The sequence below is a fragment of the Polypterus senegalus genome, chromosome 7, assembly GCF_016835505.1.
Source record: "Polypterus senegalus isolate Bchr_013 chromosome 7, ASM1683550v1, whole genome shotgun sequence".
NCBI lineage: Eukaryota > Metazoa > Chordata > Cladistia > Polypteriformes > Polypteridae > Polypterus > Polypterus senegalus.
The window spans coordinates 101430634-101448609 of record NC_053160.1 but is presented as its reverse complement, the minus strand read 5'-3'; the positions used below and the strand labels follow the sequence as shown (position 1 = coordinate 101448609).

Below are 17976 nucleotides of genomic sequence, written 5' to 3'. Positions count from 1 at the left end.
TACACTGTGCATTCTATGGTATAATTAACTATTTTTTTGCTTTAAAATCTTTAAAAAATATATATTTACATACAGCTTGTACGGTCCAGCACAGATTAATTGTATTTACATAAAATCCTATGGGGGAAATTACTTCGGGTCACGACCAAATTGGGTTGCGACCAGAGTTTTGGAGTGAATTATGGTCGTGACCCAAGGTTCCACTGTATATTGTAAACACAATTGCTTAAACTGAAAAAAAAGACAGAGTAGTGTCTAGTATGGAGTCCAAAACGGGACTGACTAGCAAGGTGAGGTGGTTAGGTTTTATAGACGGTGGGGAGGAAGAGGCGGTTCCAGGAGGGAGTTTGGCAGAAGTGAGGTCAGCAGGAAAGCGTGATCAGGAAGGGAGTGCGGGAGCTGGAAGTGATTTAGCTGGGCTTCCTCTCTGGCAATTTGTAGGAGAGGTAGAAAAGACATTAGTGCACTTCATCAACCCCTGACTCCACGTCTTACCCTCTTTAAACCTTTAGAACGCCTCCCAAGTGCATGTGTGTGACAATATATATATATATATATATACGAGGTGTGTCTATTAAATAACGAGACTGATTGAATAACTCACCTTTATTTATATGTATTACAAATTTAATGCTTATCCTTCACTATACTCCCAATTTGCACTAATACATTGCTGCAGTCTTGTTTTCCACTGGTCGAAGGCATGGAGCAAATCAATTTCTGTCAGCTGTTTTAACACATCCGCCGTTTTCTTATTTACAACATCAATGGACTCAAAATGTGTCCCTTTAAGCACTGATTTATTTTTTGGGAGAAGATAAAAGTCGCACAGTGCTAAATTGGGCAAATATGGAGGATGTTCAAGTGTAGTAATTTGCTTGTCGGTCAAAAACTGCTTTACAGAAAGTGCTGTGTGAGCAGGCGTATTGTCCTGGTGAGGGATGAAACCATTTTCCCACAGTTGAAGTGCAAGGTCATCCAGGGCATTCATCATCTTCGACATTCTCACATCCCTTGCTGAATCTTTTGTGCCACTCAAAAACATGTGCATGAGACAGGCAATCATTCCCATAAGCTGTAGTAAGCATTTGAAAACATTCTGTTGGTATTTTGTGCAATTTTACTAAAAATTAAAAATTCACACGTTGTTCAACTTTTAAACTTACCATTTTTTCAGCACACTACAGAAAACATAACCAAACGAAATGGCAACTTACAATCAACTGAACGTCATAGTGTTGCTGCTTGTCATGCAGGTTCAGACATGTTCAAGGTCACCATGCATGCAGTTATAACCGGTTCTGACTGATTTGTTTACTAGGTGGAATCACAGTCTCATTATTTAATAGACATACCTCGTATATATATATATATATATATATATATTTAGTATGACAACAAGAACACCAAGGAGCCACCTTGTATATTGTAGATCGGTGCAACACAGAAAAGAATCTGGTATTATGGAGTTCAAAATGGAACTGATGCACAAGTAGAAAATAGTGATATTTAAGGAGAGGCAGAGGAAGTGATGTCTGAGGCTGGAACCAGAAGTGGCATAACCAGGGCCAGAACTAGAAGTAGTATCATTGGGGTCGGAACTGGAAGTGACGTCATCAGACTAACCCCAGAATGGTCTGCAGGAGAAGAGAAAGGGTTAATGCACCCTCTGGTTTGGCATGGAATTCTCCTCATTCGAGCCCTTTAGTTGTCTCCCATGCGTACATGTGCGACACACCGCTCCACCTCTGCCCAGACCCATTGGATTGGGCGTTCCTGACCGACAGTTCACGAGCCAGAGAAAGAGTATCGGTGTTGGCGTTGAGAAAGCCAAACTCCTGATGAGTGAGTGAGAACTTATAAGGTCAAGAAACCACCATGTGACACGCCAGTTTGATTCCTTGTGTAAGGTCATCCACTGTAGAGGTGCATGGTCTATAGCAAGGGTGAACTTGTAGCCCAGGAGGTAGTACATCAGCTGTGTAATTACCCATTTAATTGCCAAGACCTCCCGCTCCACCACCACATACCTGTTTTCCCATTCCATCAACGCTTTGCCTCAGCACTGCACCTAGACCTATGTCCGAAATGTCAACATGAAGGATGAAAGGTAAAAAAAAATATTAGCTTTCTAGACAGGTGCTGATATAAGGGCCTGTTTTAAGTCATTAAATGCAGCTTCCATACCACATTGTTTGGGGGCCTCTTCTTTGTCAAATCAGTCAAGGACACAGCTCTCTCAGAAAATAGGGAGACGAACCAGTGGTTGTATCCCACTAAGCTGAGAAAGGCTTGAACTTCCCGCTTGGTCTTCAAAAGGGGCCATTTCATTGTGGCATCAATTTTGGAACATTGTGCCACACTGTAACCCGACCTACCAGGTAGCCTAAATAATTGGCTTTGTTTAATCCAAAGAAACACTTCTTTAGATTAATTTTAAGTCCGGCCTTAACTAGTGCCCGCCATAAATCTTGGACCTGCTGTAGGTGTTCCGTCCATGTGCTGGACTAGATGACCACGTCATTCAGATAGGCAGCACTATATGAGTTACGAAGATGGAGCACTTTATCCACCAGATGCTGGAAGGTTGCTGGTGCCCCATGTAACCCAAATGGAAGGACACAATACTGCCAGTGCCTGCTAGGGGTGCTAAATACTGTCTTGGCCTTTGCAGAGTCCATTAAAGGAAAATTCCACTACCCCTTAGTTATGTCAAGGGTCGTCAAGTATTCAGCCTGCCTCAGCCTCTCAAGGAGGTTGTCCACTCGGGGCATCGGATAGGTGTCAAATTGTGAGACTTGATTAAGCCGATGGAAGTCACTGCAAAACCTCCAACTCCTCTTGGGCGTAGTGACCAAGACGATAGGACTGGACCAGGTACTATGACTTTCCTCTATTACTCCTAGCTCCAGCAAACGTTTCATCTCAAGTTCCACTTCAACTCTTTTTGCCTCGGGAAGTCAATATGGGCGTTCTCGAACTATAACCTCAGGCTCTGTCACAATATTGTTAGCAATCAGAGAGGTCTGTCCAGGTTTTTTACTCGCCACCTCAGAAACAGACAGGATAAGTGATTGAAGTTCCTGTCATTGTTTGGGGCTCAAATTGAGTCCGAAGTTAAGGTTATTTTTGTGAGCAAAGAGTGAGCAGGTTCCCTATCCTACCACAGTTTCAGCAGGTTGACATGGTAAACCTTCTTGCTCGGTCGACATTTGGGTTGTTTCACCAAATAATCAACAAGCCCTTTCCTCTCCTTAATTTCATAAGGGCCTTGCCAATGGGCCAGTAATTTGGAGGTAGGATTCAGGACCATGACACGATCTCCTGGGTGGTACTCCCACAGTGCCCCGATCGTGCAGTGCTGCTTAAGCTTCTTCCATGTGATGTTTTTAAATAGGATGAATCTATCTGAGTCTATCATGTAATTGTGTGATATATTCTAATATATTTGTGGAGGGGAATGCCTCTTCCTCCCACCCTTCTTTTATGATATCCAATATGCCTTGGGGTTGTTGTCCATATAATAATTCAAAAGGGGAGAAACCTGATGACTCTAGTGGGACTTCCCGATAGGCAAAAAGGATGAGGAGGAGGAACTGATCTCAGTTCCTCCTGGTGTAACTGACCACCTTACGAAGCATTTGCATGAGAGTCTGATTAAACCTCTCTACTAGACCATCAGTTTGATGATGATACACTGCAGTCTTTAAATGTTTTATCATAAGTAATTTGGCCATTTCCCTGAATGTCTCTGAGGTAAAAGGCGTCCCTTGGTCCAAAAGAACTTCTTTAGGGATGCCATTTTGCGCAAAGACCCCTACCAATTCCCGTGCGTTGGCTTTAGAAGTGGCTGAGTGAAAAGGAACAGCTTCAGGATATTGGGTAGCATAATTAATGAGGACTAAGATTTATTTGTATCTTCTAGCTGAGGCTTCAAGGGGTCCTATTAAATCAACTCTAATTCTTTCAAACAGGACATCAATCAGGGGAATGGGAACTAGAGGAACACAGTCCCTCCTAGGAATTTGACGTAATTGACACTCTGGACAGATTATACAAAAGCGATGAACCTCCTAATTAATTTCTGGCCAACTAAATCTGATATTAATCTGCTCCAAAAGTTTTCAGTGCCCAAATGGCCTCCTAGGAGGTGGGCATGTGCTAATTTGCAGTTCTGTCGCCAGAAAGTCCATGGGACATGCAACAGCTTCAGAGTGGTCGGTGGTAAACAGATTTTAATTTTAGATCAGTCTTGCCCCAAGATCATTGGATATGGAGTATTAGGAAGGACTGCTATGGTCAAGTTTTTTAGCTATTCTTTGTATCTGATGAAACATGAGGCAAACCAATACCAGCTGGGTGTTTTTATATATATACTGTATATGGTGGAACAAGCCTCAGACACAGACAGGAAGACATGGTAAATTCACCACCACATGTTTATTTACAACTATATTTAAAATGATAAGTGCCACACAACCCACAGTCTCCTTCAAAGTCCAGGCCAGCACCACACTATGCCTCTTCTTCAGGCCGCCTTCTTCTCTCTCCTCCAGACCTTGTCCTCTTCCACCCGACTACACCTCTTAATGAAGGGAGGCGGCCCCTTTTATAGTCCCCTGGATGCGCTCCAGGTGTGTTCCGGCAATCTTCCACCGACACGCCCCAGTGTGGCAGTAGTGCCGGCTGCATCCCCGGAAGCACTCCGGGTGTCCCTGCTCCACTTCCCCCCAGCACTTCCTGGTGTGGCGGAAGTGCTGAGGTCCAGGGCTCTCCAGGCATTGTGGCGTCCCCTGGTGGTGACCACAGGCCCCTACAAGGTTGAGCTTCAAAGCTCTGTACCCGTGGTCCCCACAGCAACCAGGGCAGTCGCCCCCTTGTGGTCTGGAGGAGGCGTGAGCCCTCCTCCGGTCCTCTTGGGCTTCCCAGCTGGGTACCACCCCCAGCCCCGCATGCCACAATATATATATATATATATATATATATATATATAAATCCTCGCTATATCGTGCTTCGACTTTCGCAGCTTCACTCTATCGCGGATTTTAAATGTAAGCATATCTAAATATATATCACAGATTTTTCGCTGGTTTTGGATTTCTGGACAATGGGTCTTTTAATTTATGGTACATGCTTCCTCAGTTTGTTTGCCCAGTTGATTTCATACAAGGGATGCTATTGGCGGATGGCTTAGAAGCTATCCAATCAGAGCATGTATTACATATTAACTAAAACTCAATGATATAAGAAATGCTTCCCGCGCGGTGCTTCATTGTTTGCTTTTCTCGGTCTCTCACCCTCTCTGACATTCTCTGTGCCTGACGGAGGGGGTGTGAGCAGAGGGACTGTTTGCACAGAGGCTGTTTGCATAGAGGATACGGACGCTCCTCTACAAAATGTCGCTTTATCGCGGAGCTTCGGCATATTTAAAAATACGTATTGATTTTTTGATTGCTTGCTTTTATCTCGCTCTCTCTGACATTGTCTGCTCCTGATGGCGCTCCTTTGAAGAGAAGATATGTTTGCATTCTTTTAATTGTGAAAAAGATCTGTCATCTCTGTCTTGTCATGGAGCACAGTTTAAACTTTTGACTAAAGGGTGTTATTTCATGTCTAGAGGGCTCTAATAATGTTAACAGTGTGGGAGAGTTTATAAGGGCTTAAAATATATAAAAATAACCATACAAACATAAGGTTTCTACTTCGCAGAATTTCATCTATCGCGGGGGGTTCTGAAATGCAACCCCCGCGATCGAGGAGGGATTACTGTATATATACATATATCCATCCTTTATCCTACCCGCTGCATCCCAACTACAGGGTCACTGAGGTCTACTGGAGCCAATCCAAGCCAACACAGGCTGCAAGGCAGGAAACAAACCCCGGGCAGGGCACCAGCCCACTGCAGTATACAGTAATCCCTCGCTATATCGCGGCTTTACTCTATCGCGGATTTTAAATGTAAGCACATCTAAATATATATCACGTATTTTTCGCTGGTTTGCGGATTTCTGCGGACAATGGGTCTTTTAATTTATGCTACACGCTTCCTCAGTTTGTTTGCCCTGTTGATTTCATACAAGCTTAGAAGCTACCCAATCAGAGCATGTATTACATATTAACTAAAACTCCTCAGTGATATAAGATATGCATCCCGCACGGAGCTTGATTGTTTGCTTGTCTCTGCCTCTATCTCAACCTCTCTGACATTCTCTGCACCTGACGGAGGGGCTGTGAGCAGAGGTGCTGTTTGCACAGAAGCTGTTTGCCTAGTGGATACGGACGCACCTCTAAGAAATGCCGCTTTATTGCGGTGCTTCCAAAAGCACACTTATTGATTTTTTGATGGTTTGCTTTCATCTCGCTCTCTCTCTCTCTGACGTTCTCTGCGCCTGACGGAGGAGATGTGAACAGAGGGGCTGTTTGCACAGAGGCTGTTTGCTTAGAAGATACAGACGCTCCTCTAAAATATGCCGTGGCAAACTTAAAAGCACACGTATTGATTTTTTGATTGTTTGCTTTTTCTTTGCGAGCGCTCTCTCTCTCTCTCTGAAATTCTCTGCTCCTGAAGAGAAGAAGATCTATTTGCATTCTTTTAATTGTGAGAAAGAACTGTCATCTCTGTCTGTGGTATAGCGGGTCCACAGCTCACTGAGTAAAGGCCATTTTTAAATAAATAATCGACGCGCTCGCGGCTTAGCGAGGAGTCGTTGGGCCATAGTGAGCCGTGGGGCGATCCGTAGGGTGTGGGCGTTTCTCACCGAGTGCACAGGTGAGGAACTGCCCACATTCGTAACTGTCCCATGGCTAATGCTGCAGCTGCTGTGGCCCGCGTCATTTTAAAAAGCGCGAGTCGGTTGTGGGGAGGATGAAAAGGAAAAGGAAAGAAAGGAAAAGAGGACGGAGGTTACAGGGAGCGAGGAAGCATGCGGTGCAGGAGAGACAGACACGCAGTGCGTGCGTGTGGTGAGTGCGCGATCGAGCGCTCTAGGGCAGCTGTAAGGAAGGTGTTTCAGTTGGATGTCGCTCCCGCTGAGCGATTATGTAGCGGGAGTGACCAAGGGAAGGCGACTGGCCGCAAAGAGGCCGCGGAAAGGCAGCGGAAGTCGGGAGACTTGGTGGTTGGAATCCCCAACGTGGGCGACCTGGCTGTTGGTGGAAACCAAGTTCTCCGACGCTGGGATGAGTGCCATACCGGAGCCAGGGATCGGGAGGTCTCCAGTCTCGAGTGTGTGTTGTAGGAGGGCAGCTGCATAGAGAGTGTGACTCCTCTGTCGCGAAGCCTGGACAGGGAGATGCAGGGGAGTCACATGTTAAAAGAAGCACCGAGTTTGTTTGTTGTTTTAAGACTGCTTACTAAAGAAGATTTTTAACCTCTCGTTTGAAAGGATTGTTTTTTCTATTTATTGATTTTAACCTCCACGTTCTTTTATTGGATTATTTATTGAATGAACTGCACTATTTATTGGAACACTGTTTTTGTTTTGATTGTTTCTTTTAATAAAAGCACTGTTTCACTTTTAACCATCCCCTTGCTCAGATGCTCAATTATTGCCTTCACTGACTAGCTCACTCGGTTTCATTACTGAGTAAAGGCCATTTTTAAATAAATAATCGACGCGCTCGCGGCTTAGCGAGGAGTCGTTGGGCCATAGTGAGCTGTGGGGCGATCCGTAGGGTGTGCACAGGTGAGGAACTGCCCACATTCGTGATTGTCCCATGGCTAATGCTGCAGCTGCTGTGGCCCGCGTCATTTTAAAAAGCGCGAGGCGGCTGAGATTGGGGGAAAGAACGAGAGAGAGTAGAGAGAAGGAAATGGAGGTTGGAAGCAGGAAGGAGAGAAAGAATGCGAGCAAATCGGTGCAGTAGGAAGGAGGCAAGCAAACGCTCGCAGGCGGCTGAAGGTGTTTGGCCAACACCTGGAAGAAGTGGTTGTGGTCACGCCCGCAGAAGTTTGTGGCAGGGCGGGAGTGACCGGGAAGGTGCAGGACTCTCCGCAGTCGGTAGCGGGAGTCGGGACTTGGGATGCAGTGTCCCGAATGTGAGCGCCTTGGCCATTATGGGATTCCCAAGTCACTGTCAGGTGGGAGCCGACCGGAGCCAAGGATCGGGAAGGCGACTGGCAGTAGCAGTAGTAGGAAGAAGGTCAGCTGCAGAGTGAGCGTCTCCCTTGTTGCGTGGCCCTGATGGGTGAAGCAAGTGGGACGCTAGTTTTAAACGAAGGCACCAGGTTTATTTGTTTTTAAAGACAGCTTCCTGATTGTTTTAAACCTCGTTGTTTTTAAGAAGACTTTTTCTAATGGTTTTGAATCTCCCTTTCTTTTCATCTTAAAGTATTTATTTATTGAAGAACTGCACTTTATGAACACTGTTTTGTTTTGATGGACAGTTTTAATAAAAGCACTGTTTCACTTTTAACCATCCCCTTGCTCAGATGCTCAATTATTGCCTTCACTGACTAGCTCACTCGGTTTCATTATCGACGGTGTTGGGTTCAAGGGTTCCTAAACAGCCATGGGAGCGTGGAGCCAGAACCCACATCGTCACACTGTCTTGTCATGGAGCACCGTTTAAACTTTTGACTAAAGGGTGTTATTTCATGTCTAGAGGGCTCTAATAATGTTAACAGTGTGGGAGAGTTTATAAGGGCTTAAAATATATAAAAATAACTACACAAACATATGGTTTCTACTTCGCGGATTTTCATCTATTGCGGGGGTTCTGGAACGCAACCCCCGCGATCGAGGAGGGATTACTGTGTATATATATATATATACAGTATATATATATAAATACATTTTGCTGTGGAATTTTTTTGTATTTTTTTTGGTAAATATAATTGTTATTACTTTATATACACTTAGTGATTCTTTTTTGGTCTCTCAGTGACTCATCACATTTCTCATTGTGTCTTATTTACTATGGACAGGTTAACCTAGGTTAACAAATAGTTGAGGGTTTGTGTACTCTTTCAAAAGTTTATGGAAATGTATGAAATTGTTAAAAATGAATCCTTACATAAATAGGTGGAGTGTCCCATTGATCAAACACTCTAAAACAGACAATATTTTCAAAAGTGCTAAAGGCAGATGCTTCATAGCATCTATGACTTTTCTTTCACTGAAAACTGTGATGCTTTGTTTTCCCAACATATTTGGCTGCTGTGAGGTGTCTGGTATTCAGTATGAATGAGAGTACATTAGCAGAATGCAATGGTTGGATTTGAGCCTTGAGTACATTGGCTGTCATTTCTAACCTCTAATATCCTCACATTTGCTAGCACTTACCATTGCTTTCTCTGTCCTGATTTTGGGTTAACTTTTTGTACTTCGGCTTACCTGCTTTTGCACTATACCTTGTTTGAGGAATATAATTCTGTCTTTCTCATTGAAATATCTGTAAAAATTAATTCTTCTTAACTGTTGCAAAAAAGGTATAACTCCACGTGTATTTTCCAGAGTGGCCTACGTAGAGAGCTCAGTCCAAAATATGGGTTATTCCTTTTGTTAAAAAAAGAAAATTTTCAGAACAGACAGCTGCTTTGAAGTACAAAGTAACAAATAGCAATCATGTACAATGACAAAAAGGCAATAAAATACAAGTGTGATCCATTTTTAAGGAAAAAACTTCATACATATGCTGCTGATACATCTCTTAGTCAATTGTTACATCACAGAGCAACACTTTAGGATACTTGCTGATTATCAAAAAGATTGTAATGATTTGTCTTTCTTTGGCTGCCTGGAGTTACTCAATTGTTACTTCTAGTTATGCACTGCCAGTGTGATAGCCAAATATAAAATGTTAAAAGTATCCTAAGTATCTTAAACAACCAGCAAATGAAAGGGTACTTAAGAAATTTGGCAAATGCAAGATAATCATTCAGTTTATCAGGCTCATTTGTTTAGCTAATAGCTAAACAGTCCCAGCATCCCATCTAGGCACTTTTTAAAGGATATCTAGGTTTCTGCTTCAACCACATGTCTTGGTAAATTGTTCCACATTCTCACAACTCGTTGCATGAAGAAGTGCTTCCTGACTTAATTCTTAAATGCACTTCCCCTGAATTTCCACTGGTGTGATTTGCCATTTAGTGAAAAGAGCTCATTCAGCTCTACTTTATCAATGCCTAAATTTTGAATACCTGGATTAGGTCCCAATGCAGTTTGTTCTTCTCAAGACTAAACAGGTTTAACTCCCTTAGCCTGTCGCAATGGGGCAAGTCCTTAAGTCATGAGATGCACCCAGTTGCTCTCATCTGCACAGGAGGAGCTTCAGGTAGATGATTCAAGCATGCTGTGGAGAGACATGTGGTACTTTAATTAGTTGTACTACTCAACATGGTAAAGTTAGACTTTGAAAATGCAGGTAAACATATATGGTTAAAACATTTAGAATTTTATGCAATGCTCAGAGCTTCTATAAGGTTAAATGACTAGCCTTTACTTTTAAGACCATTAACTGTACTGTCTCTTGCCTCATCATAACATTACTCGTTTCATTCTCTTAACATTTCAGGAGTTACTGCAAACTCTGTGCACCCTGGCTTTGTGAAGACTGAAGTAATGCGGTACTACAATTTGTTGACACGAATGGCTGTCAGTATTGTGGCCTTCTTTTTTTTCAAGGTAACACTAAAATTTCCGAAAAAATGCATATTCTATCAGGTGTTAAGGCACAGACTAGGGTCCAACAGACAATCACACCAGACATGGAAGTATTTAAAATAAAGGTTTTTTAACAATAAAAACACAAAGAAAGGATCAATGGGGATTAAACAGCTTAAGAAACAATAAACACATAACTGGTCTGCCTGGGTGTTACAAAATAGGATAATGGGGCAGTAATCCAGCTTACTCAGTCAGACTTTGGCTCTGTCACCCCATACGTTCTTCTCTTAAAGGACATCTTTCACCTTCCAGTGGTATTAAGGCATTTGGGTCCCTGTTGCCTGATGCAGATAACAAACACCTTAGACATTGTTTGTGCAAGTTGAACTTTTTGGGATTCCTGGACTTTACTATGAAAACCATACACTGCATTTCATAAGAGGAGTGAAATAAGAATATTTAAGCATGGGGGTGCTCGTGTTATGGAGTCTGAGGTGGAATTGCTCCCTTGGGACTTTGGCAACTTTATATCATTGAAGGGGAAGGAACAATGAAATCTGCTCAGTGTGGATGTTATAAGTGAATATCATACCCCATGAAATGAAAGTGGTCTGCAACTGGGTTATGCAACAAGACCAGGATCAGCAAAACACAAGCAAATGGCTGAAACATAAACACCATTCTTAGTCTAGAGCAAAGGCACATGGAAAGCTAATCAACAAGACTAATTTCCAGTTGTGTGAAGTAATGTGCACAGGAGGGGCAACTCAGTTACTGTATGTAAAGAAGTTCTTTTTCACATGAGACATTGCAAAGTCCATAATTGCAACAAAATAGTTTGGCCTCCTTGGTATCATCTGGGTTTGAAGCCAGCTCAACAGCACCCTCTCAAGCCACAACACTTTTTAAAGCTGGGTGCTTTTGAATAACATTTAATTAGCCAAGTGAATGAATGAATGAAATAACATGCTGTTTTTTTCAGGTGTTTGGAAAAATGATATGTATAAAATCTGATAACTTTTAAAATCAAAAACTTAGAGATACAGGAAATAGCATGCAACAGAGACACAACAGCAAAAGAAATCAGCAGTTTTTACTTTTTAAACCATTCTTCCATAGTAAACACCATTTGTAGATGCTCTACTTTATAAAATTATGCTCATATTTATCAAGAGTAATATCTTCACTGGCTAGAAATTTTAGAGTGATGCAGTTTTGGTACTACTCATAGCAGTAGGAGTAAAAATACTTTATTAGTTTTCCTAATTTACAAAACTACTCCTAACTTTACCAGGATTAGGAGAGCTTGTGGGCTATCCTTACTCACTAGAAGCTACCAGAAGATGGCATTCAGACAGAGATCAGCACACACATCCCAACAATGTACTTGTAAAAAGAGACAGAGCAGTATTTGTAACAAATCTTATATGTTACGTGATCCATCCATCTATGTGGAGAAGCCAATTTCTGATAGCGTTGTAAGGTAATATATATATTTATAAATCTAAATTCTATAAATCTATGTACTCTCCTTATATAAAATCCTAAACCTACAAGTGCAACGATTTTATGTGATTTTTTTATTATTTTATTTATCTTATTATTTTAAAATCTACATATACTATATGTTTGGTATCATTCTTTTCAGAATTTATCAAACTTTAATGTAATGTTGTTAGCTTTTCAGATTTTATTCTGTTTTTAAATTATAAACTAAACTGATCAAGCAAATGTATCACCATTTAAGAGGGGGTTTCGGAGGAGCGACCGCATCTCCTTGGGGTGCATTCAGCCCCCCTCTTCACAACACGAGCAGCAGAGATGTGAAGTGGCTGGCACGTAGTGCAGGCCAGGGGGGTTGGCAAGTGAAGCGAGCAGGGGGTAAGCCCCCTAGTAAAATCTATAAATTTCCCCCATGACTCCATGTGAAGTAATGTTAAAGCAAGCTGCATTATTTCAAATTAGCACACACATAAAAATGATTGCTTGAAGTGTGGATGAGCACACATACATGAATCACAAGTGATATCATAGCATCGACACACAGATGATCATGAATGCAAGCAGTACTGTAGTAGCTGTCTTATTACCTTGAAGATAGGTTGGCTGAATGATTAACAGTGTAATGTCTCATAGGTATGCTGAGCGCCACAAACTCCTGAAAAATTCCTGTTACATTTTACAAGACCCAGAAGTTTCAAGAAGGCAAGCAGAGACTCTCATCGTATTGATAAGTAGGGTCTCAGATTAGGGGGAATCATGGAGAAAGGCACAGCATGGCACAGTTGAAGACGATCTAGAACACTGAAAGAGTGAACGTGACTTTAGAAACTGCTGTGGCTAATTTCAGTAACTGTTAATTTATAAAGCATTTTCCCCTGGCCATAACAGCAAGAAGGTGATATTTCTGAAATTATGGCTGTGGATTATTCATTGTTAAGTAAATGTGCTCTTTATCAGGCTGTGTATCTCAGTCTTTCCATCTTACCTTTGTGGTAAGGCCATAACATTAATATCAGAAAATTGGGAAAAATGATTTCCTAGGAAACTTCAAGAGCATTTCCTGAGTGCCATTTTGCAGTTGTGGTTGTTGTAAAATCGTGACGTCATTCATTCTCAAATGTGAACTCTTACTCCTAGGTGGGGGGAGGTGTAGGATGTTTCATAAATAATTCTGATGTCCTACTCCGAGGTAGCACAAATTCTTATCCTAGACAGATTTTTATTGGAATTCCTATAGGAGTATCTCTGAGACGCTTAATAAATACAGAAACTGGAATACAATTGTTCACATATGTTTTTATGATGGGAGCAAAGGCAGGTTAATTGTCGTGTTTGGGCTGCACATTGAGTAGCTTATTGATTTAAAGTTTGGTGCCTTCACTAGCAGACTGAACTTCCCATGTCTGTAATTACATATACTCCATATCTGGTCAGTAACAGCAGGCCAGTGGTTGTTGGGTAAAGCAGTTCATCATGATGTGATCCTCTCATTTTTCTTCCTTTGCAGAGCTCCGAGGAGGGAGCTGTGAGCACCATTTACTGTGCAGTGTCCGAAGAAGTGGATGGTATAACTGGGAAGTACTTTGACAGTGACTGTTCATTGACCCTGGCTTCTGCCACAGCACGAGATGCTGCACTAGCCAAGAAAGACTGGGAATTCTGTGAGAAACTGACAGGACTCTTAGAGACCAAAGACAAATAATGCTAAATACTCTACCTCTGCTGTCCTTTCAGATGCATCAAAATCTGCAAGCATCACAGATCCACGTGCATACAGTCAAAGTAAAAAGTATGTGAACCCTTAGGAATTATCTATATTTATGTCTAATTCCCATATAAAACATGGTCATATCTTCATGTCAGTCACCATAATGAACAAACACAGTCTCCTAAACTCCTAACTAAAGATACACAGATTTTCATAGACTTTTTGACCATATTGATTAAATCATTCAAACTGTGAAACTGAAGGTTGGAAAAAGTAAGTAAACTCTAAGCTAATGACTTTTTGAAAAGCTCATTGCAGGTAGAATTTAGCACACCTGGAGTCCATTTAATGAAACAAGTTCAGAGATGTGGCCTAGTATTACTTTGATTGATAAAAAGCACTATAAAGTTTGAGTTTGAGCTTTTAAAAAGAAGTATATCCAGATGGGAATCATGCCTCACACAAAAGAGCTGCCTGAAGAGCTACGATCGAGAATTGTTCATCTACATAAGGCAGGAAAGGGTTACAAAGTCATCAGAAAGATTTTAGATACTCATCAGTCTACTGTTAGGCAAGTTGCCTATAAATGAAGACAATTTGGTATTGTGGCTACTCTGCCTAGAAGTGGGCTCCCTGCCAAGATGACCCCAAGAGCAAAACACAAAGTCAGCAATGAGGTAAAGAAGAACCCTAGAGTGATAGCAAAGGACTTGAAGAAGTCATTATAGCTGGCTAACATCTCTATTCATGAGTCAACTATACGCAAAACATTAAACAAGAAAGGAGTCCATGGCAGGACACCAAGAAGGAAGCCACTGCTATCAAAAAAGAACATTGCCGAATGTCTGAAGTTTGCGAAAGAGTACTTGGACACTCCACGACGGTACTGGGAAAATGTTTTGTGGAGTGATGAAACCAAAATTGAACTATTTGGGACGAACAAGCAGAACTTAATTTGTCATAAAAAGGGCACTGCATATCAACATCAAAACATCATCCATACAGTAAAGTATGGTGGAAGGAACATCATGATTTGGGTCTGCTTTGCTGCATCAGGGCCTGGACAGCTTGCCATCATTGAGTGGAAAACGAATTCACAAGATTATCAACAAATTCTCCAGGATAATGTGAGGGTGTCTGTCCGTCAACTAAAGCTCAAAAGAGGCTGGGTGATGCAACAGGACAATGACCCCAAACATCTCAGCAAATCCATAGCACAATGGCTTCAGAAGAACAAAGTCCGCTTTTTGGAGTGGCCCAGTCGGAGCCCAGATCTCAATCCTATTGAGATGCTGTGGAATGACTTGAAGAGAGCCATACACAGAAGACAATATGAATATGTAAGAATATGTAAGAGTTAAGGCAGTTCTGTGGGGAAGAATGGGCTAAAATTCTCCCCGCACGATGAGCAGGTCTGATCTGCAGTTACAGGAAGCACCTGGTTGAGGTCACTGCTTCCAAAGGAGGGTTAACCAGATATTAAATCCCAAGGTTCACTTAGTTTTTCCACTACCACTGTGAACGTTGAATGCGTTTGTAAAATAAAGAAATGAAAGAGTAGAATTTGTTGTGTGTCATTGGCTTAAGCTCATTGTGGTATATCAGTACCTGTGACTTAGATGAAGATCAGATCACTTTTTATGACCAATTCATGCTGTAAACCAGATAATTCCAAAGGGTTCACATACTTTTTACTTTGACTATATGTTAAGGAACTGTTCATCAGTGCTTTATTGCAAAAGAGCAGTTGTAGATGACCCCCTTCTTCTCCTTACATTTAGATGACCCTTGTTGGCTACAGTAAACACTCTAGACAACTCAGCCCACATGAGACACAGGAGCAAGGAACTGCGGAAAAACTTCACTGTGTCAAAGAGTAATACATTTGGCCGCTATGCTGATAGAAAATAATTGATTCTTTTATAGAGAATAAATTTCAACATGGTCTAACTGCAAGTAAACCTTTCATAGTAAAGCTTTCCTCTATCTTTCCAAAAGATACACTTTCTCTAAATGTTCAACCTGAAAATTATTTTTTGTTCTGTCATTTTTACTTGTTGAACAATATTTTTTATTAAATAGTCCTCCTTCCAAATATCATGTTTTTGTAACTTTATCTGGGCCATGAAGTTGACATGCCATGGGAATTTAGATGTTCTCATAATATCACAATTGATTAATATCTTTTTAATTATCGTATCTTGTGATCACAGCACAAAGGCTTAGACACAAGTTCTTCAATTAACAAAGGGTTTTATTATGGGAAACTCTTTACAAAGAAGCATTTCTTACATCACAACCACACTCTAACGCTCAGCATATCACAATTATGTTGACTCTCCTCTGCTCCTCCATCAAGCTTTGTCCTGCTCCTCCTCCCATCTCTCCCCTGACTTGTGTCAGGCAGCTCCTTTTATGTGAGACCCAGGAGCACTTCCTGGGCCCTGAAATAGTAGCTCGGGAGTACTTACGGGTAAGGCTGGTGCGCAACAAATTAGGGCTCAGTGCCCCCTGGAACCTCCTACAATTCTCCATATGCTGTGTGGGAACCTGTTGTTGTACCATAACTCAAGGGTGCTGAAACAATGTCCTGATCAGATTATCTTCCCTTGTCTTTCCATCATATTGGTGCCCTGGCCAAGTAAGCATCCTGCTACAGCCCCGGCCGGGATACCAGTCCCAGTGTGGCTCCTCTCACAATCTCTGAATATTTCTATCATATGTATCCAATTCTACAGGAAATTGAATGTATTCTAAAACAGGTCCTTGTGCCTATCCTGGTAAGATCAGTGCACAGAAGGAGCTGCACATCACATATAGTAGGACACACACAGTGGCTCACACAAAGCCAATTTAGTCCCACCATGAATGCTTTTAGGATGTGAAAGGAAATAAGAATTACTGGAGAAACCCACACAAACACGAGAATGATCAGCAAACTGCACACTAGCAATTGAGTGTACGACTAGCAGAACTGACCTCTGAACCACTGTCTCATTTATCTTAGTTATCCAGAAATAATTTGATTAAGTGGTGCCACTACAATGTAAAGAAGAAGTTTCATGCTGGTTCATGTCAAATTATTGAAACTATAACACAGCCAACAAAAGGCCACTTTCCATGTTAGTAGCTGTCATGGTTTTGCTATGGCAGCACTGTAGCTCCAACTCTTCTTTCTTTTTGTTTTGTTTTGTTTTGTTTTTTTCTGTTTTCATAATATATTTAAGAGCTTGTTAGTTGTTAATTGTTCCCCTCATTTTAATAAACATTACACAACCTAAGGGTCTCCAGTTTGACTCATTCTTTAAAATTACTGCTAATTATTGGCACAGGAACCTGATAGCAAATAAAGGAGAGGACCCCAACCTCAATTTCTTACTGAGACTTAAACGCCATGCTATTTTGAGGTTTGGGTTTTGTTTATCTGGTTTTAATTCTGAACTTTCAGATTTTGAATGGGGTATTTTTCTTCTGATTTGCCTTTAGCGTTTCTGTCTTAGATTTTTGGATTTTCTTTTTTGATGCAACTTTTGTGCTTCATGGGGTTCTTGGCATTAATTAATTTAATTAGTATACACAGTTCATCCATTCATTTCCCACTGTTTATTCCCTGGAATTCATAAAGTAGATCCAGCAGAAGTCTTTCAACTAAACTGAATCATGATCTCGAGGACACTAGTGGAAATTAAAAGGAAGGGCATTTAGGACTGAACTTCTTTATGCAAAGAGTTGTGGGAATCTGGATGAAAACACCAAGCCATGTCATTGAAGCAGAAACCTTTAAAAATGTTTAATAAGTATCTGGATGAGATATAGGGACAACTAAGGTATTAGTTAAACAAACAAGCTTGATGGTCTCCTCTGGTATCAAATGTCTTATGTTCTTCCTTTGTGTGTATTTTTTACTAGATTTTGATTTCATTTCTGGGCTTGTTGTTGTATTTTTATTCAAAATTTTATCTCCATTTCCAATCTGTGAAAACAGCAGCCCTGGTCATTATTATGGCTGCAACATGTTGTCTTTTCTGGTTCATAGTACTGAAAGTTAAAAATACAAGAAATATATGCTGATGTTTTTTTTCTGGAATGGCTACACTATACCTAAAGGTTGTGTGCTTTAAAAATGTTTTACCCAATGAAAAAAGAACACCTTGT

At 41.3% G+C, this 17976-nt stretch overlaps 1 protein-coding gene across 1 annotated transcript in view; it reads left to right on the top strand.

Annotated features, from left to right (window-relative positions):
• zgc:64106 (uncharacterized protein LOC393348 homolog) overlaps positions 1-13975 on the top strand; it is a 33334-nt gene extending 19359 nt beyond the window's left edge. Inside the window, exons 5-6 of the mRNA XM_039759109.1 lie at positions 10519-10628; positions 13621-13975. Of these exons, the coding sequence (XP_039615043.1) occupies positions 10519-10628; positions 13621-13815 (305 nt within the window). The 3' untranslated portion in view covers positions 13816-13975. The remainder of the gene's footprint in view (positions 1-10518; positions 10629-13620) is intronic.
• The last annotated feature ends 4001 nt before the right edge of the window (positions 13976-17976 follow it).